Source organism: Myotis myotis, unplaced genomic scaffold (genome assembly GCF_014108235.1).
Source record: "Myotis myotis isolate mMyoMyo1 unplaced genomic scaffold, mMyoMyo1.p scaffold_m19_p_26, whole genome shotgun sequence".
Lineage (NCBI taxonomy): Eukaryota > Metazoa > Chordata > Mammalia > Chiroptera > Vespertilionidae > Myotis > Myotis myotis.
Genome location: NW_023416331.1, coordinates 970,194 through 991,785, shown reverse-complemented (window position 1 = coordinate 991,785; position 21,592 = coordinate 970,194). Strand labels below are relative to the sequence as shown.

Here is a 21,592-nt window from a genome sequence, read left to right as displayed (position 1 = left end):
AACCCAGGTATATGCCCCCTACCGGAATCGAACCCGGGACCCTTCAGTCCGTAGGCCGACGCTCTATCCACTAAGCCAAACCGGTCTCGGCAACATATAAAGTTTTTGATAGAGGTAAACGATGGACAACTACACCATGACCATGGATAGGCTGAGTATGGTGAAGGTGTGTGAAAAAGAATGGTTGAATTATCTCTAATGTCGAGTGAAAAAAAAAGAAGCCACAGATTACATACAACATGCCAGCATTGTATAAAGTTCAAAAACACGTAAAATGTAATGAACAACTGAAAGATAAAGAGCAAATTTGGAAAAGTGTTACACAGCATAATCTTTAGTTGAAATGGTAATATTCTGTTTCTTAATAGAACACAGGTTTTATTTTTCCTTGTACCTTACACCTACATAATATATATACCTGTTAGCTTTTTTTTAATGTATTTTATTGATTTTTTTGCAGAAAGAACGGGAGAGGGATAGAGTTAGAAACTATGAGGAGAGTGGGGTTAGGGAAGACAGGAACGGGCAGCATGACAACTTTAAGAGGGAAAGAAGGGCATCCGAAATAAGTGGGCTGATCAACGAAAGGAAATGTGGCTGGCGTGGGCAGTTACAGGAGACCGGAAACATCATTTGAGATAAAAAGCCGGGAGAGGGATTTGGAGAGAGAAACATCGACCAGCTGCCTCCTGCACACCCCCCACTGGGGATGTGCCCGCAACCAAGGTACATGTCCCTGACTGGAATCGAACCTGGGACCCTTCAGTCCACAGGCCGACGCTCTATCCACTAAGCCAAACCGGTCAGGCCTTAAATTATTTTTGCCTGTTTGTGTACTTTATGACTTCTTTTACTCTCGTTATGTTTGTGAGATTCAATCTGGTTGTATATCACGGTGGTTGGTGCATTCTCATTGCTATCGAATGGTCCATTGTCTAACGATGCCACAGTTTATTTAGCTATTATACAGTTGTACATTAGATATAGTCTTTGGTATGCATGGACTGTTAGGGTCACCAGAGGAGGAACTCATGAGGCCAAAGTGGTAAGGGATTGTAAATTTACTAGAGGCCCAGTGCGCGGATTTGTGCACTGGCGGGGCCCCTCAGCCTGGCCTGTGGGGATCAGTGGACCTCCGCACTGCTGCAGCCCAGCCTTACCCACCAGCTCACTGGGCTCTAGCCTGCTGGTCGCCTCGATCCCACACAGCATGAAGTAGTGTGCGAAGCTGCAGGTGGCTGGGGAGGAGCTGCAGGGGGAGTGTCCGAGGGAGAGGCTTCCACCTCTGATGCAGCTGAGCTCCCCATGAGCTGGCCAGGGGTCTTCTGGTGCCTGTCTGTCATCTGAGCCACACTCCTGCTATGGGAGCACACTGACCACCAGGGGGCAGCTCCTGCATTGAGTGTCTGCGCCCTGGTGGTCAGATTGCTTCATAGCAACCGGCTGGTCCACCAATGATCCAGTTGCTTAGACTTTTATATATATATATACTAGAGGCCCAGTGCACAAAAATTTGTGCACGGGGGGAGGGGGGGTGGATCCCTCAGCCCGGCCTGTGCCCTCTCGCAGTCTGGGACCCTGCGGGGGATGACCACCTGCTGGCTTAGGCCTGCTTCCCGGAGGTTGGGCCTAAGCTGGCAATCAGACATCCCTCTGGCAGCCCGGCAGCCCGGGGGATGTCCACTTGTCAGCGGGATGCAGACTTAAGCTGCAGTCAGACATCCTTAGTGCTGCTGAGGAGGCAGGAGAGGCTCCCACCACCACCACTGTACTGGCAGCCATCAGCCTGGGTTGTGGCTGAGCAGAGCTCCCCCATGTGGGAGCACACTGACCACCAGAGGGCAGCTCCTGCATTGAGCGTCTGCCCCCTGGTGGTCAGTGTGTCATAGTGACTAGTCATTCCCAGTCTTTCTGCTTAGGGTCAGTTTGCATATTACCATTTTACTATATATGATAGAGGCCTGGTGCATGGGTGGGGGCCGGCTGGTTTGCCCTGAAAGGTGTCCCGGATCAGGGTGGGGGTCCCGCTTGGGTGCCTGGCCAGCCTGGGTGAGGGGCTATTTGCAGCTAGTCACACCCCCTTCAGGGTGGAGGTCCCCACTGGGGTGCCTGGCCAGCCTGGGTGAGGGGCTGAGGGCCGTTTTCAGGCTGGCCAGCGACTGAAGCTCCCAGCCTCTCCTTTTTTTCTTTTTTTTTTTATTCTGGGATTTATTTACCTTCTATAATTGAAACTTCATTGCTGTCACTGGAGCTGAGAGCTGGCTCCAGCTCTGAGGCCACGGCCTGCTGAAAGCAGGTATCTGGAGTTTGTTTAGCTTCTATAATTGAAACTTTGTTGCTTTCGGAGCTTAGAGCCGGGCCGCGGCAGGCGGGAACCTTGGCTTCCTCCATCACTGGAGCAAGCAAGCCTCCTGCTCGCTTCAGCTGCGTGGCTGCCAGCTGCCATCTTGGTTGGTGGTTAATTTGCATATCTTGCTGATTAGCCAATGGGAAGCGTAGCAAAGATATGGTCAATTACCCTTTTTGTCTTTTATTAATATACTAGAGGCCCAGTGCATAAAATTCGTACACGGGGGGGGGGGGTCCATCAGCCCGGCCTGCACCCTTTCACAGTCTGGGACCCCTCGCTCCTTACCACCTGCCTGCTTGCTCCTTACTGCTCAGCTCGCTGCTCCTTAGTGCTGCTGCAGAGGTGGGAGAGGCTCCTGCCACCGCCGCTGTGCTTGCCAGCTGTGAGCCTGGCTTCTGGCTGAGCAGCGCTCCCCCTATGGGAGGGCACTGACCAAGAAGGGGCAGCTCCTGTGTTGAGAGTCTGCCCCCTGTTGGTCAGTGCATGTCATAGCCAGCAATTGAGCAGCCTTAGCATATCATTAGCATATTACACTTTGATTGGTTGAACAGAGGACCAGATGACTGGACACTTAGCATATTGGGCTTTTATTATATAGGGTTAGGTCATCTGGAGACCAGATGGGCTGAGCCCCAAAATGGTGCCAGGACCCCCAAAGACAGGAAATTAGAGGGTTTTAAATGACTCTAGTTGGTTTTTTTCTGGGCAGAGAATTCTCTGTGCAGGTCCGGATCCTGGGAAACTCCGGAGGGGGTAGATATAATGGTCTTAGCAAGTGGAATGTGGTCTAAGCAAAAGGGAATGTCCATTGTGAAGTGGCCTAAAGGTCTGTTCCCACAGGAGGGGATATCGATTCAATTATTTGATTAGACTTAACATAGACTGTTATACAAAAAAATTTTTTTTAAAAAGAAGCAGCCTTTAAAAATAAATAACACATTAAAAACTGTAGGCCACTTGAATATCTGCCTTGAGAGCACTGCCTGGGGCCAGTGAATTTTCCAGGTCCTTGCCACTCTCCTCCTTGAGTAATAACTTCACATACTCATCAGAGGCTGATGAGAAGAGGTCTGTGGTGTGCCAGGCAGCCCCAACGAAGGCCATTTTATTTATTTATTTATTTATTTTTAAATATATGTTATTGATTTTTTACAGAGAAGAGGGGAGAAGGATAGAGAGTTAAAAACATCAATGAGTTAGAAACATCGATCAGCTGCCTCCTGCACACACCCTACTGGGGGATGTGCCCACAACCAAGGTACATGCCCTTGACTGGAATCGAACCTGGGACTCTTCAGTCCGCAGGCCAATGCTCTATCCACTGAGCCAAACAGGTTAGGGCAAGGAAGGCCATTTTAAATAATTTCTAAGGTATTGACTGGGTATTCAGTCTCATGCTGGGTGCCGTGGAGACCAACCTGGAGACTCAGTTTCTTCCCTCATGGCGGCATCTCTTAAGGTGGAGGAAAAAAGGCTTCCAAACTGGCAGGACCCCTTCTGTGCAGGCTTCTCGGCATGGAGAGGCTTCTGTCGGGATCCCTCCACCGACATGGGGCCAGGAGTCAGAAGGGTGAGGAGGCTGTCTTCGGAGAGGCCTGGACTGGGCCTCTTTCCCATCAGGACAGAGAGGCAGTGGTCATTTTTCCGCCAGTGGACTTGCAACTAGGGTTTATCTCCCCAACTTCCCATCCCCTCCAGAGGCCTGTGTCACTCTGGACCAGGGAGGGCAGGCCTTTATCTGGGCTCTGTTTCCTCCCCGGGGACACCAGGTCCCAGGCAAGAGAACTTGAAAGGCTCTCCCATGGCGGTCTTATTCCTCCTCCTCCTCCTCGGGGGGCTTCCTCAGGCTGCTGCAGGTAAAGAGCAGGAGGTGGGGACTCTGCAAGGCTGCCACTTCTCCTTAGGGGCCTGGGGCAGGCATCTGACTCACGAAGGTAGATTTTCCCCAGCTGACCTCCCCCATCTCTAACACTGGGATAGACCCAGAGACCCTGAGGACCCAGGTCATGTGCAGTTTCCTTTAGAAAATGAGAATCGGTGAGTAACTGCTTCCAGAAAAGGAGAAATGAGAGGAAGAAATACGGGTATTTGCCAACTATTCCACCTTTTCTCTCTTGCCCTCCGATTCCCTCATTCATTTGGGGAAAGGGAGGAAAGCCCCTACCCTCTCTCTCCATCTCACCGTTTTTGTAGCTGTCCCTTGCGAAGTGTGCTTATAGCCAGACCAGTGCCCGGAGACCTCAGGAAGGAAGGAAGCCAGGGGTTGGAGGTTGAGATGGGGGTGGAGGGGGGGGTGTTTGATCTCATGGAGGTATCTGTCCTCACACAAGCCCCTCCCTACAGACAACATCCAGGCCATCTATGTGGCCTTGGGGGAAGCAATGGAGCTACCATGTCCCTTGCCACCCACCCTACATGGGGACGAACTCCTGTCCTGGTTCCGCAGCCCTGCAGCAGGCTCCTCCACTGCCCTGGTGACCCAAATCCAAGTGGCCAGGCCAGCCCCAGACCCTGGAAAGCCTGGAAGGGAGTCCAGGCTCAAGTTGCTGGGGAACTACTCTTTGTGGCTGGAAGGATCCAAGGAGGGAGACGCTGGGCGGTACTGGTGCGCGGTGCTGGGTCAGCGCCACAAATACCATAACTGGCGGGTGTATGATGTCTCCGTGCTCAGAGGTGAGTGGGGGCATGAGACCAGGGGCCACTGGGAGATGGGGAAGCCTGAGCAAGGAACTGAGGGGCCCCTCTCTCCCACAGGATCCCAGTTATCTGCCAAGACTGCAGATGGAGCGCCCTGCTCTGTCCTCCTGTGCTCTGTGGTCCCTGCCAGGCGCCTGGACTCTGTGACCTGGGTGGAGGGGAGGGGCCCTGTGAGGGGCCATGTGCAGACCTTCTGGGGCGACGGGGCTGCCCTGCTCTTGGTGTGTCCTGGGGAGGGGCTTCCTGAGTCCAGGGGCCGCAGACCCAGGCTCATCCGCTGCGTCCTGCCTCAGAACAAGGGGGTCGGCTTTAGCCTGGCAGGTAATGGGGTATGGGGGCAGGGGGGTATGGGAAGGGTGTTCCTTCTGGCACATCCAGCCTGCTGGCCAGGGGAGGAGGTGAGAAAGAGGCGAATTTGTTATTGGCCCGGTCAGGAGGGTGGTTTCTGGTGGTGCTGACCATCACTGCGGGAGGAGGGCCTTTCCGCCCTCAGCTGAAGCCGTAACCATAACCGAGGAGGGGGTGGTTAAGCCAACTTTCTGGTGGAATAGACAATAGTCAGGAGGGGGGGAGAAGATTTCTGTGGAATATGTCATTGTTTAAAAATAGGCTAACCTATGATTTGTGTGAAATATCCCATAGCAGAGAGGAAGAAAATAAGAATCATTGCTGGGGTAGTAATTGTCTTTTGAAGAAAAGATATATGCACGGATGTTATAATGGCCATTGATAGTAAAGGCAGAAGGAGAAAAACATGTGATTGTTTTACCAGAAAAAGTCCATTATACAAAGAAAGAATGCCATTGGATGTGGAATAACCCTTTACACGCGGGAGGGAGGAGCACAGGGCCACTACTGCCATCAGCAAAGGTCAACCACGGCAGGGGCTGGGCTTTACTGCCCCGACACCCACTCGCCGACGGTGCCTGGCATGTGGTGGGCACTCAGCAAATGCTATGGAGTGAGTGACTGGAAGAATGAATACATGCAAAGCACTTTTTTCCCCTGAACGGGTGGATTACTGTGCGGGGTATGAGGAGAATGACAGCATGGCTGGCGGGCTGCTCTGGAGTTAGCTGTCCGTGTGTGTTGGGTGTGGGAGGCGTTGGCTCATGGTCAGGGTGAGAGACCTAGAAAGGGGCAAAGTGGGTGTGGGTCCTGGGGACAAGGAAACTTCGGAAGTCTTCTTTTGGGAGAGCCCACCAGTCGATGTGGGACGCCTCTCTTTGGGGCACAGGGACAGACCCCCTCACTGCCTCCCTCCTTTCCTCTTGCCCTTATACAGCCCCCACGGACGCCTCCCCTGCCCTCTGTGCCCCTTCCACGGGCTGGGATGTGCCCTGGATCCTGATGCTGCTGTTCACAGCAGGCCAGGCTCTCGCCGTCCTGGTCCTCAGCATCATGCTCTGGAGGCGGAGGGTCCAGGGGGCTCAGTGCAGAGGTAAGAGCCCCCCCCCCCCCGCAGGGGGGAGAAGAGAGCACTTGGGTGAAAGGTGGAGGGGGGCTCACATTGCCTTTGTACCCCATCTTCTCCAGGGGAGGGGAGGAGAGGGAAGGCAGCTCTGGGCTATCTGGTGGCTGTCTGCCTCACTCCATGTGGCTCCTTCTCCCCAGATGCCTCGGTTCCTCAGTTCAAACCTGAAATCCAGGTCTATGAGAACATCCACTTGGCCCGTCTCAGGTGAGGAACAACGAGGGGACAGAGGCTTCCATCCCCGAGGGCACTGGGCTGGGGTGGACAGGAGTCCTGTTCCTGAGGCGGTAGGAATGGAAGTGTCCTTAACCCATCTTCCTGTTTCACAAAACCCACAGCCCACCTGCCCCCAAGGCCAGATGATCTCCGTGGCATCTGCTGGAGAATGACCTGCGGTCTCCCTGGCCACGTGGCACCCGAAAGAGCCCCTGAAAGTCTTGGCGAGAGGGGTGGGGTCGAGCGAGCTACTTCACAGCCGCTGGTCTCCCACAGACAAGCTGTGTGTGTTGGGGGGGGGGGGCGGAGAAAGGAGATTCATTATTTTGTGATGTCACCTTTGAAAAAGTGTGGTCTCCTATCTGTAGAAGCCAGTGGAGGGTGGCCCTGAACCCACAGGCATGGGACTGAGGGAGCTGGTGCAGCTGGAGGGGAGCATGGTGCAGCTGGCAGGGGTGAGGAGGGTGGGGTGGGCAGAGAGGAGACAGAGGAATCCAGGGCCTTGAGCCAGAGGGCAAATGGGGGAAACTGAAGGGGAGAGAAGGGAGGAGACTCAGTCAGACCAAGGGATGAGATGATCAGAGGTAGAGAAAAATGGAAGCACGAAGCAGGGGGATTGAGGGACAGGGAGAATGGAAAGGAAACTCAAGTTGCCTCTAAATGAGGTCAACAGCTCCATCGTCACAAAGCAGAGAAGAGTTGAGAGAGAACGAGCACCTTCACTTAGACCCCAGACTCCCTTAGATGGAAGGGGAGGGAGCTGGGCCAATATGGGGCCCATGCTCGGCCCCACCCTGCCACCCTCCTTATCCTAGGCACTCCATTGTGGCATCCGGAGCAATGAGTCGCTTATGTCACCCTGACATCCTGGGATCCGAGTCACACACTATCTCCCTGGGCAGGCGTGTTCACGGGGCGGGAGTGTGCATTCCCAGGCAGGGCTGTGATGGGCCCTGCGTGCAGGGCTGTCTGGGAGCGGGGGCAGGTCTGGGCTGGTGAGGCAGGGACGCTCCCAGCTCACCACGCGGCAGGTCAGGCAGAAATGAGCTGGCCACCCAGCCACACCCTCACAGCAGCTCCTCCAGCGCCCTTTTGTGTATCTGTGCAAGCCTGGGCCTCGCTGGGAAAAGCTTTCTTGGAGGCTTTCTCACCTAAAGCCTCCACTCTGCAGTGGCTTCAGCTCATCTGTCGGCAGGAAGGAGGCACGAATGACAGACAGAGAACGAGATGACAATTATGGTCCGGGTTCCAGCCCCAGCGCAACCACCAAGAGCTACAGTTTGCTTTTAGAGAAAACACACACGCGCGCACACACAAACGCATGCACACACACCTGCATGCACACACACGCATGCACGCACACACATGCACGCACGCACGGCAGTGTTACCAGACCCCAGATAGCACTTTATTAAATTCGCCCTTCATCGTTCCCCAAGCCCTCCTTCCTAAGTTCCTGATCTACCAAATGGACCTTCCTTGGCAAGACACCCCTCCTCTCCATACATGGGGTCCCTGCCATCCCCTTGCCTGGGACCCACAGCTCCATCAAGCACCTGCCTTGCCAGAGACCTGGGGCTTGGAGAGGGCATCAGCCTCGGTATCTAAAAAAGACAAAAGACACAGAACAGCATTTTTATGAGGCCGGGCTCTGGGCAAGTTGTGGGGGCTGGAGCAGGGCCCACAGGAATCAGGTCTTGGAAGTGCTCTGCAAAGCTGTGGGGCCAGGGAGCTGAGGCCTGTCTGTCAAGGCAGGATCTTGGCCACATCTCAAGTGTCAGGCAGGTGTCCCCAGGGCCGCAGAGACGGTGAGGGCATCTGGGTTGAGGGCCGCAGCTCTGAGGAGGCTAGAGGAGGAGGGGGCTTGCGCAGGTGAAGCTGGTGGTGAGGAGCAGGGTGGGGAGCAGGGGCCTGGGGGCCGCGTTGCACAGGTCCTGGTCGCAGCAGTGGTGCCGCAGCGAGTAGGAGCGTGACCAGTAGGTGGCATGGCCAGGCAGAGGGCACTGGGCCCTGGGGAGGCAGCCTTTCCGCTGGATGACCTCACTCTGCTCTGTGGGAGGAAGGGACGATGCTGAGGCCTGAGGCTGAGGCCGGGGTGGTCGGAGGTCGGGCCAGGGACAGCAGGGAGGGCAGGACCGAGGGGGTGGGGAACCATCTGGGGGAGGGCCGTTGGGCCAGAGTCCTACCTGAGGTGCCGGTGCTGACGCCACAAGCTTCATCATCCCCACACTCGGTGGGAACAGGGTAGCAGGGTTTGGCAAAGCTGCAGGTGTAACAGTGGAGCCGCCCCCGGGCAGGGAGAGTGGTGAGACCTGCCGGGTTGGTGGAGATCAGGAGGGTGGAGGAGAGACACACAGGCTAGGGGAAAGGCAGAGCCAAGATCCCAGACAGGGGTGCACGGAGTGAGGGGCGGCTGAGAGGGGAGAGGGAAGCGCTGAAAGGGAGCACGAGGGGGACAGAAGTAGGAAAGGAGACACGGACCAGGGAGAGGTTACAGGGAAAGAGAAAGACACAGACGTGAACAGAAGCCAAGAGAATCGGAGATGAGCTTAGAGAATGACAGAAGCCAGGGTGGGAGGCGGCAGTGAGGAAGTTTAGCGGTGGTGCCAGGACAGATGAAAACATCAAAACATCGGAATTGGCATTTACCAAGGAGCCCAGCGAAGGAGCAAGAGGTGAGATAGGGACGGGGACAGAGGCTCGTGCAGATGCCACGGGAAGACAGTCGATCTCCGGTGCCTTCCGAGGGACCTTGCCAGGCTCGCCTGAGGCCACCCCCGGTAGCTCCTCTTTCTAAACTCCTACAACTCTCCTTGGCATCTCTCAGACCCCCTCCCCAGCCCTCAGGCTTTTCCATGAACCCCGCCCGCTGCCCCAGAGGACCCCCAACCTACCCTTACCCAGTGCTCCACAGAAGAACAGGATGCAGAGGACGGCCCTGGAGATGCCCATGGCTGGGTCCAGGGCTCAGGAGTCCGGGAGACTGACTGCACCTGAGTGCCCCAGATTGGAGAGCAGGAGCATCTGAGGCTGGGAGGAACCAGTAAACAAACACACCTAGGGAGCGAGAACCAGCCCACATTCACCAGCCTGAGCAGCGGGCCTCTGCTCCTGCACCCCACACCTCCCTGGCCCCGCAGAAGCCTGCCCGCTGTTCTCTCAGCTGCTCTGAGCTCCGGAGTTGTCTGTCACCTTCCCTCCTAGTCCTCTTCCTTGCCCCCCTGCCCCCCTGCTTGTCTAAAGCTGTTTTCTGCTCTCTCAGCTCTTCTCCTTGTCTTGGCTTTCTCTTTCCCCCTTCTCTGCACTAATGCTCTCAGGGTCACCCTCCAAACAGCCTTGGCCCAGATCCGTTTAAGTGTGGGGTCAACAACCTCCCTTCCACCCCAAACACACAGCCCAGCTGCTTCAGGGAGGGCCCTTCGGATCCCTTCAAGCCCAGCATCCCTACCCCATAATGATCTCTCCCGGCTTTGCTACCGGACTTACACGTGAGGTCAGAGGGTCTGATGTGTCTCCACTGTGGTAGGTCAGTGAGGGGGGCCATGGAGACTAGGAAGAGGTGCAGGGGGATGGGGTTTGGGGGCAGGGGCAGGGGCAGCGTCTGGAAGACAGGGGTTAGAGAGACGGGAGGGGACAACCAGCTGCAGAACCAGGCAGGACTATCCCAGGACAGGACTGGGTGGGGCGGGCGTGGAGGCACAGCTCTGCTCAGAGCAGCAGTATTGGGGCTCTCCTTGTCTCAGGCCCTCTTCACACTCTCAAAAGTTACTGAAGACCCCAAGAGCCTTTCGTAGTGAGTTATAGTAACATTTGCTCTATTAGAAATCAAAACAGAACATTTTAAATAGGTTCACTTAAAAATTAGAACAATGAACCTGCCACATGTAAGCCAAACAGATTTTTGTGAAAAAGCACTTCTTTCCCAACAAAGATGGCTGGGCTCTCGTATCTACTTCCACACTCGGTCTGTTGGGTGCCCAGTGCCAGCTGAGGGAGACTCTGGCCTCCCTTTTCATTGCCGATAAAGCCCAGGGCAGCCCTGACCGGTTTGGCTCAGTGGATAGAGCATTGGCCTGCGGACTGAAGGGTCCTGGGTTCGATTCCGGTCAAGGGCATGTACCTTGGTTGTGGGCACATCCTCAGTAGGGGGTGTGCAGGAGGCAGCTGATCAATGTTTCTAACTCTCCCTCTCCCTCTCCCTTCCTCTCTGTAAAAAATCAATAAAATACATATTTAAAAAAAAAAAAAAGCTCAGGGCAAGGGTTGTAAGGCTGGCAGGGCAGGATGGGCGTGGGGGCCGTGGGAGGGAGGCACAGACACAGTGAACCCCCTCCTTGTGGGGCTGCCCTGGGTGAGAAGGCAGCCAAGGCCCCTGCCGCACAGGCTGGTCGTCCTCTGCCCAGGTCCAGCGCCTCCTCTCTGGGCCAGGACACCGCACCTGCGCTCTGACTGCAGTGCCCCAGGCAAAGCTGGGACACCTATGGTGAGGGCCTCCTGTGCATCCATCGCATTGGCAAACCCCAACTAGCCCCGGGGGTGGAGCACGCTGTCTGGGAACTGAGTCCTGGTTCCCCCTTCCCCTAGCGCTTTCCTGCTTGCAGACCTTCCAGGGTCAGGCTGGGTCTGAGCTGTCGGTAGCTCCTTCTGTGCTCCTGGCACTGAGCCCCTCAGGACCCCCTGTCTGCTGCCCGTGTGTCCACCTGCCCCCTCTTTGCTCTCCAGAATCTCACAGACCCACTCACGCACACGGTTAGAAAACCTCAGTCCCTTGAAAGCAGGGACCAAAATATTAAACCAGACTTCAACTTTCCAACATCAGCTAAGGACCAGGGAGGTGTGTGTGTGTTTGCATTTTTGTTCTGAAATGACTTTAGATTGACAGAAAAGCTGTAACAACAGTACAGAGAATGCCCATGTGCCCTTCCCCGCTTCCTCCAATGTGACATCTCACAACCAGAGCACAGCTGGCCTTGCACACGGAGGGGTCAGAGGTGCCACATCCGCTCAGTCAGTCTGTGTATAACTTGTGACTCCCCAAAACTACCTACAAGTGTCCCTTGGTATCTGAGGGGGATTGTTTCCAGAACACCACCCCCATCCCTTTGCAGATACCAAAATCCCCCACGCTCAAGTCCCTTATAGAAAATGGCATTAAAAAATAAAATAAATAAATAAAATGGCATAGAACAACGCACATACACTAGTCAGCCCTGTTTTCAGCCTGCAGTTGGTTGGATCTGCAGATGTGAAACCCGGAAAAGGAGGACCAACTGTATATTTATGGGGGGGGGGAGTCTTTATATAAGTTTAAACCCTTACTGTTCAAGGGCCAACTGTACAAAACCAGACAGTAAACCCGTGCGGCACTCTGACTGACCTGCAGGCCTTACTTCATTTAGCCCGTTGCTCCGGGGCCCGTCCCAGAAGCTCACATTGCCTTTGGCTCTCCTGTCTTTTTATTTATTTATTTATTTTAAAATATATTTTATTGATTTTTTACAGAGAGGAAGGGAGGGGGATAGTCAGAAACATCGACGAGAGAGACATATCAACTAGCTGCCTCCTGCACACCCCCCACTGGGGATGTGCCTGCAACCAAGGTACATGCCCTTGACCGGAATCGAACCTAGGACCTTTCAGTCCGAAGGCCGTTGCTCTATCCACTGAGCCAAACCTGTTACGGCTCTCCTGTTTTTTTAAACGCCCCCAATCTGTGACAGTTCTGAGTCTTTGTCTTCCTTGACCTTGAAACTTTTGAAGAGTCCTGGTAAGTTATTTTACTTTTAAAAAATATTTTTATTGATTTTAGAGAGAAAGGGAGAGGGAGGGAGGGAGGGAGGGAGAGAAACATCAATGATGAGAATCCTTGATCGGCTGCCTCCTGTACACCCGACACTGGGGATAGAGCCCATAACCCCATCATGTGCCCTGACTCGGAACGGAACCGTGACCTCCTGGTTCATAAGTCGATGCCCAACCACTGAGTCATGCCGGCTTTATCTGGTATTTTCACACAATTAGATTGAGCTCATGAGCTCTTGGCAAGAATTGCACAGACATGATGTTGGTCTTTGCAGTGCAGCACACAGGGGGTCACAATGCCAGTGTGATAACTTTGATCACTTGGTTTTAGGGAGGTGTTTTCTGAGGGAGCAGAGAATCCCTTTGTGCTCCTTGAAATCCCATCTGCTCTGCCCCCGAAGGCAAGTCCTCCAGCCAGGAGGCTGACAGCTCTGCCTCAGTCAGCACATCATTGCAGTTAAGTGGAAACAAAGTTGGAGGGACTCACACCGCCCACAGGGCTGCACCGGAGCCTGTGCGGCAGCCCTGTGGCAAGAACTGTGGCCCCGGCCTGCATCTTGGCTGCGGCACACAGCGCCCTGGCCTGGGTCTTACCAGGACTGTGGAGAGGGTAGTGGGACTAGAAGACCGGAAGGGAGCAAGAGAATGAAGGGGATCTGAGGTGAGAAGACACACACTCCTCTGTGAGCCATTAAAATCTATCGACCAGCCCTCGCTGGTTTGGCTCAGTGGATAGAGCATCAGCCTGTGGACTGAAGGGTCCCAGGTTCGATTTCTGTCAAGGGCACATGCCCGGGTTGCGGGCTTGATCCCCAGTAGGGGGCGTGCAGGAGGCAGCCAATCAATGATTCTCTCTCATCATTGATGTTTCTATCCCTCCCTCTCTGAAATCAATAAAGATATTTAAAAAAAAAACACTATCAAAACCACTCTAGAGCTGACTGGAAAATTCCATCTCCCTTTTGTCGATGGTAGGGCTGAAGGAGTAATAGGCCTAGTTTCAGGGTTATGGTGATGCACTCCTTATCCGACCCAACCCCGGAGGACAATGGAGAAGCTGCCCTAAGTTACCCCTGGACCTTGTTGCTAGGGAGAACCTTCCTTAGCAACGAGGATCACCCAGGGGAGCAAGCGCTGGCTGAGTGGGGCTCACAGAGTCAATGAACCCGTTTGTCCAGGTTGTTCTCCTTTCCCGTTTGCAGCCTGGCTCCCAACAGGACTCTCGAACTGAGAGGGGAAGTAGATGGAAGCCTGTGCTAGGAGGTTCACTCGGTGCCCCACTTAGTAACCGGGCCAGGGGAGGCCTCTGACTAACCTTGGGACTGACACCTGCAAAGAGGGTCCTGGGTCCCACCCCCCTGCGATTTTCCTACCCTTTTGGGGAGCCCTCAAGCCTGGCTGCACCTCCTTCTTGGCAGTCCCTCAGAGGTGTGACCTACGTTTGAGATAAGGATTGTCTCCAAACACTGGGACCTGTGTGCCACCCCCATGCTGGAAGGGAGGGTGGATGCTGGAAAAACCTGTTTCTCCATTTGCCCCAGCCCAGCCGCCAGGGAAACTCCCAGAGGGTCTGGGGAAGGGTGGGGGCTGAGAGGGTTATTTCTGAGATGGGGGAGGGGGGGGCTCTGACAACAGGTCTCCTGACAATAAATGCACGACTTATCAGACACAGGCATTTATTACTCAAAATGGGAAGAGGTGAGCAGGGCAAGGTCCTCAGGTCTTCTCTCGAGCCATCACGGGGGACAGGCCCGGACCCCAAGTCCTCCCTAAGCAGGGCCCAAAGGGGAGCCCTTCTGGGGCCGTGGGAGAGCTGGAGGGAAGCGGGAAGGGACTCAGCAGAGCCGAGAGGAGGGTGTGGGTAGAATGACCGATAGGGCGACTGCTGTCCAATCAAAGAAATGTGAAGGTCTGAGAAATGTTTCCCAAGCAAAGGGAACTAGGGGAGGCCGCTGTGGGCAGCCAGGGGTCCGGAGGCACAGGGAGAGGGGAGGGGTAAGTGTCAGTGCAGCAGCCAGAGGCCGGCGCCTGCCAAGGAGGTGAGGACCAGGCCCAGGGCCGGGGCGGGCCGAGGGGCTGGGCTGTTGCAGTTGTCCTTCTCGCAGCAGGTGGTGTTATAGGTCAGGCCCAGCTTGCGGTTGGTTTGGTTCAAGGCCTCCTGACAGGGCTCCGCAGGTGTGCCACAGCGAAGGTTGGAGAAAACCCACATCTTGCCTGGGGGTAGGAGTGGGCAGCGGTGTCAGCTGGGATGGGCACCTGGGATGCTTGTGTCCACTTCCCCGCCCCACGCACTCACTCAGCCTCCTTTCCTCCCCATGCTGCCCAGCTCCCCCTTCTCTCTCTCTCCTCAGTCTCATCTTCCTGCTGACTCCCAGACCCCGCCCTTCGCCCAGTCCCAGCCCTGTCACTGCCGGCTGGGATGCCTTGGACCTGTTACTGCTGCTCTCTGAGGCTGTCTCCTCAGTATAACAACAGCCACATCATAGGGTTGTCATGAACATGAATTGAAACAATCCATGTAGAGATACAGAATGGGGCCTGGTATGAGATAATTTTTGGCCAATAGTTCTCACTGCTGTCATTCTCTGTTCCAGCTCAGCCTTAGCCCCAGTTGGGCCTCAGCCTCAGCCATAGAGTCTCCCACCGGCCCGGTCCCCGCTAAAGAAGGGCAGATTACCGAGGTACACATTTGTTGTCAGGCATTTCTGTCCTGGTTCCAGACGGCAGGACGTCCGGTCCACACAGCCCAGCACAGGGACCTTGTAGCAGGAGTGACAGCGAATGTCAGCTGGGAAGACACAAATCAGGCTGAGGTGATGGGGTGTCTGACTCACCTGGGACTGAGCCGGGGGGGTGGGGGGGGGGTGGAGAAGAACTAGTGCAGTAGGTGTTCTGACCGGTTTGGTCTGAGAGGGACAGAGCAGGTGAGTGCCAGAGAAGAAGTGGAAGTGGGTGAGGGTGGAGTTGTTGCTCTGTGAACAGCCCACACCCTAACTACCTTTCTCCACTCCACTCCACCTGGGGATGAGTCAGGAGGGCAATGCTACCAACAACAGCACGGGGCTGGGCTAGATGGAAAGTGAGAATTCCCTGGGACAGAGGCAGTGGGGAAGAAGATGAAAGAATTCAGAGGAGGTCACAGGTGGAGACTTGAAATAGGAAGAACTATTCAAAATAAAAATCATGGCCCTCGCCAGCTTAGCTCAGTGGATAGGGCGTCGGCCTGCGGACCTAAGGGTCCCGGGTTCCATTCCAGTCAAGGTATATGCCTGGGTTGTGGGCTCGGTCCCTAGGAGGAGGCATGCAGGAGGCAGCTGATCAATGATTCTCCCTCATCATTAATGTTTCTATCTCTCTCCCTCTCCCTTCCTCTCTGAAATCAATAAAAATACATTTAAAAAATAAAAATAAAAATCATGGAGGATACAGCACATGCAGAAACGGCTTGGAGCTTGAAGCTGGCAAGAAGGCCATGTGCGGCCAGCTTTAGCAATTTACTCTTCACCTCCTGTGCCCACCAAGCGCGTGGGAAGAGGCCCCGACCTGAACGAATCCTCTCCCCCAGGAGCTCTCCGCAGAAAGGAATACTATCCAGGGGACAGATCAGGCTCCGCCTGGGAGCAGAAGGTGGCAGCCCAGAGTTTCTGCCTCGGCTAATCCAAGGTTTGGGCATGCAAGGTTTTGTGAAGGAGGGATTTGGTCCAAGGGTGAACAAGTCTGTGACTGCCCCTCACCCTGGGGGTGAGCAAGCCTGGCATTCCCTCCCTAGAAGGCTGGGGATATCTCCCTGGTGCCCTAGAAGGTTCTAAGAAGTCACTGGCACCTTCCAGAAAGCTTGTGTCTCTGGGGGTACGTGCCCCCGAGAGGAGCAGGAGGCATCTAGGAAAGGCTGCTGCTTGAGGGACTGAGCATGAAGTCCCTGATGGAGCAGATGACAGGTGGGGTGCAAAAGAAGCCCCAGGCGGGGTGCCTAGGCTCTGGGAGGACACCCTGCCGAGCGCAGCCGAGAGAGGAGAAAGCAGGTAAGCTGCATCTTGGTGGGTTTTCCACTGGAGTGGGGCTGGCAGGGGAACTGGTATTAGGGTGCCCAAGAAGGGGGCACCTTGGACTGGGGAAAGGGGACCTGGAACCCTGGCTTGATAGAAGAGTGGGTCTTGGAGGTGGGAACATGAGTCCTTGAGAATGGAGCCAGGATCCTGTCACAGAGAGACCTGGTTCTGGAAGCACAGAACTCAGCCATTTGGGGCCAGGGGTGCTTGGGGTCCTGAGGAGTGGGTAATGTGGGGTGGGGGTGGGGCAGGGTGAACCTGGCCCTTGGGGCCCCAGGTGCTTACCTGAGACCCAGCAGAGCAAAGAAGACAAGGCGAGCAGCAGAAGGCCTTTCATGGTGAGGGTCCTGAGAATGGTAGCAACTGCAGCAGCCGACAGAGCAGATTTCGGGGACCCAGCTCCGGGGGTTGGGTGGCCTTTTCGCATTTATACTCCCAACAGTCCCTCCCTTCCCTGCCTCTGGGGGCCCCTCCTCCCCATTATGGTGGGAGGGACTAAATGGGACTGACTGGGGGAGGGGAGAGGTGAGGGAGGTGGGGCAGGATTGGGGTGGAATGTAGGTGAGCCATTTTGGTTCTTGGTTTCAGAGGAAGGTGCTCCTCCTGGCGCCCCTGCCCACAGCCCTGCGTGCCCATTCCTCTGTTCTCCCAGGAGGCATCACCAAAGGCCCCTGCAATGTTACAGCCCCCGCCCCGGGCAGCTGCTGGTTCCTGGGAAATAGACAATGAGTGTGGCCCAAGACGACTGCCAATTTTGGATCCCTGGGGCCACTGGTAGAATATGTGGGCAGAGATTTTGGATGGAAAGAGCCAAATTAATCTCAATTCAGCTCCTATTTGGTCTTCCCAGCCCCTGTTCAGCCACAGGATTAAGGAGTAGGGTTTGTGGTGTCACCAAGGGTGTCTGTGATGTCACAGCAGCAGAGGCCTGGGCTGGGCTGGGCGGGCCTCAGGTGCGCTGTCCAGCGAAGGCCGGTGAAGTCCTGGATGCCCAGCGGGTGCACCCACTCCAGGGGCCATCCGACCAAAACCTGCCGGTCCAGGCGGTGCGTGGCTGAGGGACCGCGTGGGCACAGAGGCAGGAGGCAGGGGGCCCTTTCCGTAAAAACAGACAGTGAGACAGTGGAAAGTACTTCGTGTTCCCGTGAGTCACCCTGTCCTGGGCGTTTGAGGAGTCATTTAGTTCTCACAATCCTGTACAACGCAGGTGCTTTTGTAGATGAGCCAACAGGCCCAGGGAGGTTAGGCGACTTGCCCACAGCACGCAGCCAGCAGTGGTGAAGGCAGGTTTTGAACCGGCCGGGATGCAGAATTCGTGATGCTCCGACCTGCTCGGTTGCAGGAGTGAAAGCCTGGGAAATGCTGGCGCCAACGGCCGAGCGCGCATTGTTTGAGGGCGGTGAGCTTGCCTGAGTGCTCCCAGAGGGATCCGGACAGCGGGGGCCCCGCCCCTCTTATCGGAGCCCCCAGCCCCGCCGACCCCCGCTCCCCTCCCCCCCATTTCCCTCCGGTCTCCTCCGCTGATTCACTCGCCTCCTCTCCCCGCCACATCCCAGCCATGGCCCCGGTTCTGCAGCTACTGCTGCTGCTGCTGTGGAGGGCTCAGGGGGACCCCGGGGGCAGGCTGTCCCTGGGGAATCAGCATGAGCGAGGCAAGTCGGAGGCCCGGGGCGGGGGCGACTGCGGAGCGGGATGTGTGGGAAGACCCAGGACGGTGGGAGAGGGGAGGGGAGGGGAGCGGAGGGGGAGTCGCCTGGCCTGTGGACTTGCCCTAACCACCCCGGCTCTGCCTCCCGTAGTTTCCTTGGACGGCCGTCCCGGGGACCGGGTGAATCTCTCCTGCGCAGGGGTCTCCCATCCCATCCGCTGGGTCTGGGCGCCCAGCTTCCCGGCCTGCAAGGGTCTGCCCAAAGGACGCCGCCGGATCCTGTGGGCATCTTCGAGCGGGACCCCCACCGTGTCTCCTGCCCAGCCCTTTGCCGGCCGCCTACGAGTCCTGGACCACCCTGGTATCCGGCGGCTAGAGCTGCTTCTGAGCGCAGGGGACTCGGGCACCTTCATCTGCAGGGGCCGCCACGAGGACGAGAGCCACACGGTGCTCCACGTGCTGGGGGACGCGGCCGACTGCAGGGGGTCCGGGCCCAGCCTGGGTAGGTCGAAGCCCCCGCGCGCAGGGGGACTTCAAGCGGACACCTCCCGACGGGGAGAGGAGCCTTGGTTGGGATTCCTGAGAGGGAGAGCTGGCTGTGTGCCCTCGAACCGCTGACCACGCCCTTCCCCGCTCCCCCAGGGTCCGTGTATCCCCAGCTCCTGATCCTACTGCTGGGCGCCGGGCTGGTGCTGGGACTAGGAGCGTTGGGTGCGGTCTGGTGGCAGCGCAGGTGAGCTCGAGGGGCGCGGCCAGAGGCGGGAGGGTTTCCGAAGACAAACGCCAGATCTGGAGCCTTGGGGTGTGGCTCGGTTTGGAGAACAGGGGTGAGGCCGCAGGCTGGTGGGTGGAGCCCTGGCTGGGGAAGCTCAGCTGAGGCAGGATCCAAGCGGGGAGGGAACGGCCCGTGGGGTGGAGCCTGCGTTCTCCTGCGGACCGAACCTGCAAGTCGCGCGGTGGTGGTGGGCGCGGCCTGGAGCCGCCGAGAACCAGAGAGACAACACTGGTGGCTCTTAAAGACGATGACTGTTCCACATCCCTGACAGGCGCTCGCCTCCACGCCCGCCGCGGCCACTCCCCAGATCTGGTGAGCCTAACCCCACCCTTTTCCTTTTCCTACCCGCACATCCCGACCCCGCAATTCCCGAGTCTGAGCCCTTGCAGGGAGCAGACAAGTTGGTCACCTTCTCTCAACCCTTCAGCTCTGTCCCCCCCACATAGTCCCACGAGTGAAAGCCGAGCCCCAGAGACCAGCAAAGGCCGAGGAGCCCAAGACTTCGGGGGACCTGGACCAGGAATCGGTGAGGGCTTGGGGATGGGCGGACCCGGCCAGGATCCCTGAGAAAATTGGACCGAGAGAGACAGAGGCCTGGATTGCTAAGGAATCAGACTTCCGAGACACTGCCCTCCTCCCCACCTTGCAGAGCCTGCTCTACGCAGACCTGGATCGTGTGGCCCTCAGCCAGCCCTGCCGGCTGTCCCCAGTGGTCCCTGCTGACTCCTCCACCATCTATGCAGTTGTCGTTTGAAGGAAAGCCCTTACTCCAAACTTCACAAGCTGGGGGCTCCAGCTCTCCAGAACTACCCTCTCCCTCTTCGACTCTCCCCTGAAAATGAAGGCACCATAGGATAGAAAGGAGCACTAGACTGGGAGTCAGGAGACCTGGCTTCCAGGCTGTCTCTGCCACTGATCTTGCTCCTTCAGCTACCCCACCTCCTATGCCCTCCATGTCTCCTTTACCACTGGTGCCCTCTCTAAAGCTCACCGAGACCTGTTTCCCATCTCAGCCCTCCAAGAGAGTCGCTCCATCTCTTCCCTCCCTTCCAGTCAAGCTCCTTGAACCAGGGGTTACACCTGTCTCCTCCATGTTCTTCTCCTGCACTCTGCTCCCATGAGGCTGCCAGTGAGGTCCTAATGGCCACGCCCAGCAGACATTCTTTAGCATTCATCTGGTTTGGCTTTTGATTACTCCCTTCTTTAAGCTGTTTTTCTTTCTTTGTTTAAAAAAATATATTTTATTGATTTTTTTTACAGAGAGGAAGGGAGAGAGAGAGAGAACTAGAAACATCGATCATTTGCCTCCTGCACACTCCCTACTGGGGCTGTGCTCGAAACCAAGGTACAAGCCCTTGACCAGAATCGAACCTCAGACCCTTCAGTTCGCAGGCCAACGCTCTACCCACTGAGCCCAACCGGTTAGGGCAAAGCTGTTTTTCATTAATGCTGATGTCTTCCTTCTGGACTCCTCTTCCTTTCTCCCTACCGCCATGGTATTCCCCACCATTCTAGGTTTGTCCCTTTATCTTCCTCTTCTGGGAAGTTATCCACGGTGGCCTCAGCCCTCACCTTGGCAAATGACACCCAGAACTCTCCAGCTCAGATGCCAGCTGAGGGATTTCCAAACTGTCCTTCAGACACCCCTGTCTATCTGGCCCTACACATTGTCATACAGCATGTCCAAGACTCATCGTCATCTCCAAACCTCTCACTCAATCCTCCTCTGTATTCCCTCTTGATCAACCCTCTTGCCCAGGCCAGAAACTGAGTCATGCAGCATCCTTCCTGTCACACAATGAACCAAGTCCTTCTGTTCTATTTTAACATCACTGTCAAATCCACACCCTTCTTCATGCCCAGCACTGCCACCTAAATGTATGCTCCTCATTTCCTGGATTACCCAGAAACCCACCTCATCCTTTTTCCTTTGCCCTCCTCCCTGAAGGCAGGTAGATCCTCCCCAAATACTAACTTACTTCTGACAGCCTGTATTTCAGATCTGTAGTATTTCCTTCCTTAAGCATCAGCCCTGGGCCCAGGGGCCTTGGCTTTGGGTACACAGAAGTGCAGCACTCTGTCTACTCTCTAGGCTTATGCCTGTCACATCACATACACACACCAGCCTTGGAGAAATCGCCCACAGGCCCCAAGTGCTGTATGCCTTTGTCCAGTGCAAAGATGCCTTCTTCATGGATTACACTTTTCCTTCCTCTCCACTACCTGCCTGGCTGGTTCTTACTCATCCTCAGGACTCAGTTCAAGTGCAGCCTTCTGGAAGCCGTTCCCGATCCCTTGCCACACTGCATACATTTTGATGCCCTGGGAATCCCCTTGTTTCTCTCATAGCAATAGCCTCCTGTGACTTGTTCCATCACAACCTGTCTTTCTGTTTGAAAACAATGTTCAAGAATTGTGAGTTCCCTGATATCAGGAGATGGCCCTTTTCATAGCACTGCTAAGCCTCAGTAAATGAGTCAACAAAAATGAGTATTTCTGCAAGTGTTATTTCTTCCTATCAACAACGATGCTGGGTTAGTAATCTAACAATCTCTGAGTCATCTGAGCTTTAGATAAATTC

General features: G+C 55.7%; 4 protein-coding genes across 8 annotated transcripts; 2 read left to right on the top strand and 2 right to left on the bottom strand.

The window, feature by feature from the left end:
* The first annotated feature begins 3,799 nt into the window (after positions 1 to 3,799).
* Positions 3,800 to 7,184, top strand: LOC118679533 (lymphocyte antigen 6 complex locus protein G6f-like). The gene is made up of 6 exons (XM_036356355.1): positions 3,800 to 4,206; positions 4,694 to 5,023; positions 5,105 to 5,368; positions 6,333 to 6,488; positions 6,662 to 6,728; positions 6,860 to 7,184. Exons 1-6 carry the CDS (start codon positions 4,152 to 4,154, stop codon positions 6,882 to 6,884), a joined length of 897 nt encoding a protein of 298 aa, XP_036212248.1. The 5' UTR covers positions 3,800 to 4,151; the 3' UTR covers positions 6,885 to 7,184.
* A 939-nt stretch (positions 7,185 to 8,123) lies between these two features.
* LOC118679537 (lymphocyte antigen 6G6e-like) lies at positions 8,124 to 9,810 on the bottom strand. Of its 2 annotated transcripts, none has more exons than XM_036356364.1 (3): positions 9,632 to 9,810; positions 8,924 to 9,049; positions 8,124 to 8,787 (listed from the first exon to the last, which is right to left on the bottom strand). In XM_036356364.1, the coding sequence occupies exons 1-3, from the start codon at positions 9,687 to 9,689 to the stop codon at positions 8,585 to 8,587; spliced, it is 387 nt and encodes a 128-aa protein (XP_036212257.1). In that variant the 5' UTR covers positions 9,690 to 9,810; the 3' UTR covers positions 8,124 to 8,584. The 2 variants fall into 2 exon arrangements, with proteins under 2 accessions (XP_036212257.1, XP_036212259.1); XM_036356366.1 differs by having other exon boundaries at positions 9,638 to 9,794.
* A 4,388-nt stretch (positions 9,811 to 14,198) lies between these two features.
* Positions 14,199 to 17,032, bottom strand: LY6G6C (lymphocyte antigen 6 family member G6C). Its single transcript, XM_036356363.1, has 3 exons — positions 16,874 to 17,032; positions 15,217 to 15,327; positions 14,199 to 14,753 (listed from the first exon to the last, which is right to left on the bottom strand). Exons 1-3 carry the CDS (start codon positions 17,013 to 17,015, stop codon positions 14,542 to 14,544), a joined length of 465 nt encoding a protein of 154 aa, XP_036212256.1. The 5' UTR covers positions 17,016 to 17,032; the 3' UTR covers positions 14,199 to 14,541.
* A 743-nt stretch (positions 17,033 to 17,775) lies between these two features.
* Positions 17,776 to 21,501, top strand: MPIG6B (megakaryocyte and platelet inhibitory receptor G6b). 4 transcript variants are annotated; one of them, XM_036356361.1, is made up of 6 exons: positions 17,776 to 17,987; positions 18,388 to 18,738; positions 18,879 to 18,969; positions 19,283 to 19,323; positions 19,458 to 19,537; positions 19,661 to 21,501. In XM_036356361.1, exons 1-6 carry the CDS (start codon positions 17,948 to 17,950, stop codon positions 19,763 to 19,765), a joined length of 708 nt encoding a protein of 235 aa, XP_036212254.1. In that variant the 5' UTR covers positions 17,776 to 17,947; the 3' UTR covers positions 19,766 to 21,501. The 4 variants fall into 4 exon arrangements, with proteins under 4 accessions (XP_036212254.1, XP_036212255.1, XP_036212252.1 ...); XM_036356359.1 differs by lacking the exon at positions 17,776 to 17,987 and adding an exon at positions 18,079 to 18,240; XM_036356360.1 differs by lacking the exon at positions 17,776 to 17,987 and adding an exon at positions 18,080 to 18,240 and having other exon boundaries at positions 19,439 to 19,537.
* Positions 21,502 to 21,592: the final 91 nt, after the last annotated feature.

What these genes read in the sequence shown, in the direction of transcription:
- LOC118679533 (XM_036356355.1), top strand. Translation starts at nt 4,152, where the DNA reads ATGGCGGTCTTATTCCTCCTCCTCCTCCTCGGGGGGCTTCCTCAGGCT. An exon ending in GCTTCCTCAGGCTGCTGCAG is followed by an intron (nt 4,207 to 4,693) that starts GTAAAGAGCAGG and finishes CCCTCCCTACAG; the next exon opens with ACAACATCCAGGCCATCTAT. An exon ending in GGTCGGCTTTAGCCTGGCAG is followed by an intron (nt 5,369 to 6,332) that starts GTAATGGGGTAT and finishes GCCCTTATACAG; the next exon opens with CCCCCACGGACGCCTCCCCT.
- MPIG6B (XM_036356359.1), top strand. Translation starts at nt 18,147, where the DNA reads ATGGCCCCGGTTCTGCAGCTACTGCTGCTGCTGCTGTGGAGGGCTCAG. An exon ending in GGGGAATCAGCATGAGCGAG is followed by an intron (nt 18,241 to 18,387) that starts GCAAGTCGGAGG and finishes TGCCTCCCGTAG; the next exon opens with TTTCCTTGGACGGCCGTCCC. An exon ending in GCGGCCACTCCCCAGATCTG is followed by an intron (nt 19,324 to 19,457) that starts GTGAGCCTAACC and finishes CCCCCCACATAG; the next exon opens with TCCCACGAGTGAAAGCCGAG.
- LY6G6C (XM_036356363.1), bottom strand. Translation starts at nt 17,015, where the DNA reads ATGCGAAAAGGCCACCCAACCCCCGGAGCTGGGTCCCCGAAATCTGCT. An exon ending in TTTGCTCTGCTGGGTCTCAG is followed by an intron (nt 15,328 to 16,873) that starts GTAAGCACCTGG and finishes GTGTCTTCCCAG; the next exon opens with CTGACATTCGCTGTCACTCC. An exon ending in GACAACAAATGTGTACCTCG is followed by an intron (nt 14,754 to 15,216) that starts GTAATCTGCCCT and finishes TCCTACCCCCAG; the next exon opens with GCAAGATGTGGGTTTTCTCC.
- LOC118679537 (XM_036356364.1), bottom strand. Translation starts at nt 9,689, where the DNA reads ATGGGCATCTCCAGGGCCGTCCTCTGCATCCTGTTCTTCTGTGGAGCA. An exon ending in CTGTGGAGCACTGGGTAAGG is followed by an intron (nt 9,050 to 9,631) that starts GTAGGTTGGGGG and finishes CCAACCCGGCAG; the next exon opens with GTCTCACCACTCTCCCTGCC. An exon ending in CGTCAGCACCGGCACCTCAG is followed by an intron (nt 8,788 to 8,923) that starts GTAGGACTCTGG and finishes TTCCTCCCACAG; the next exon opens with AGCAGAGTGAGGTCATCCAG.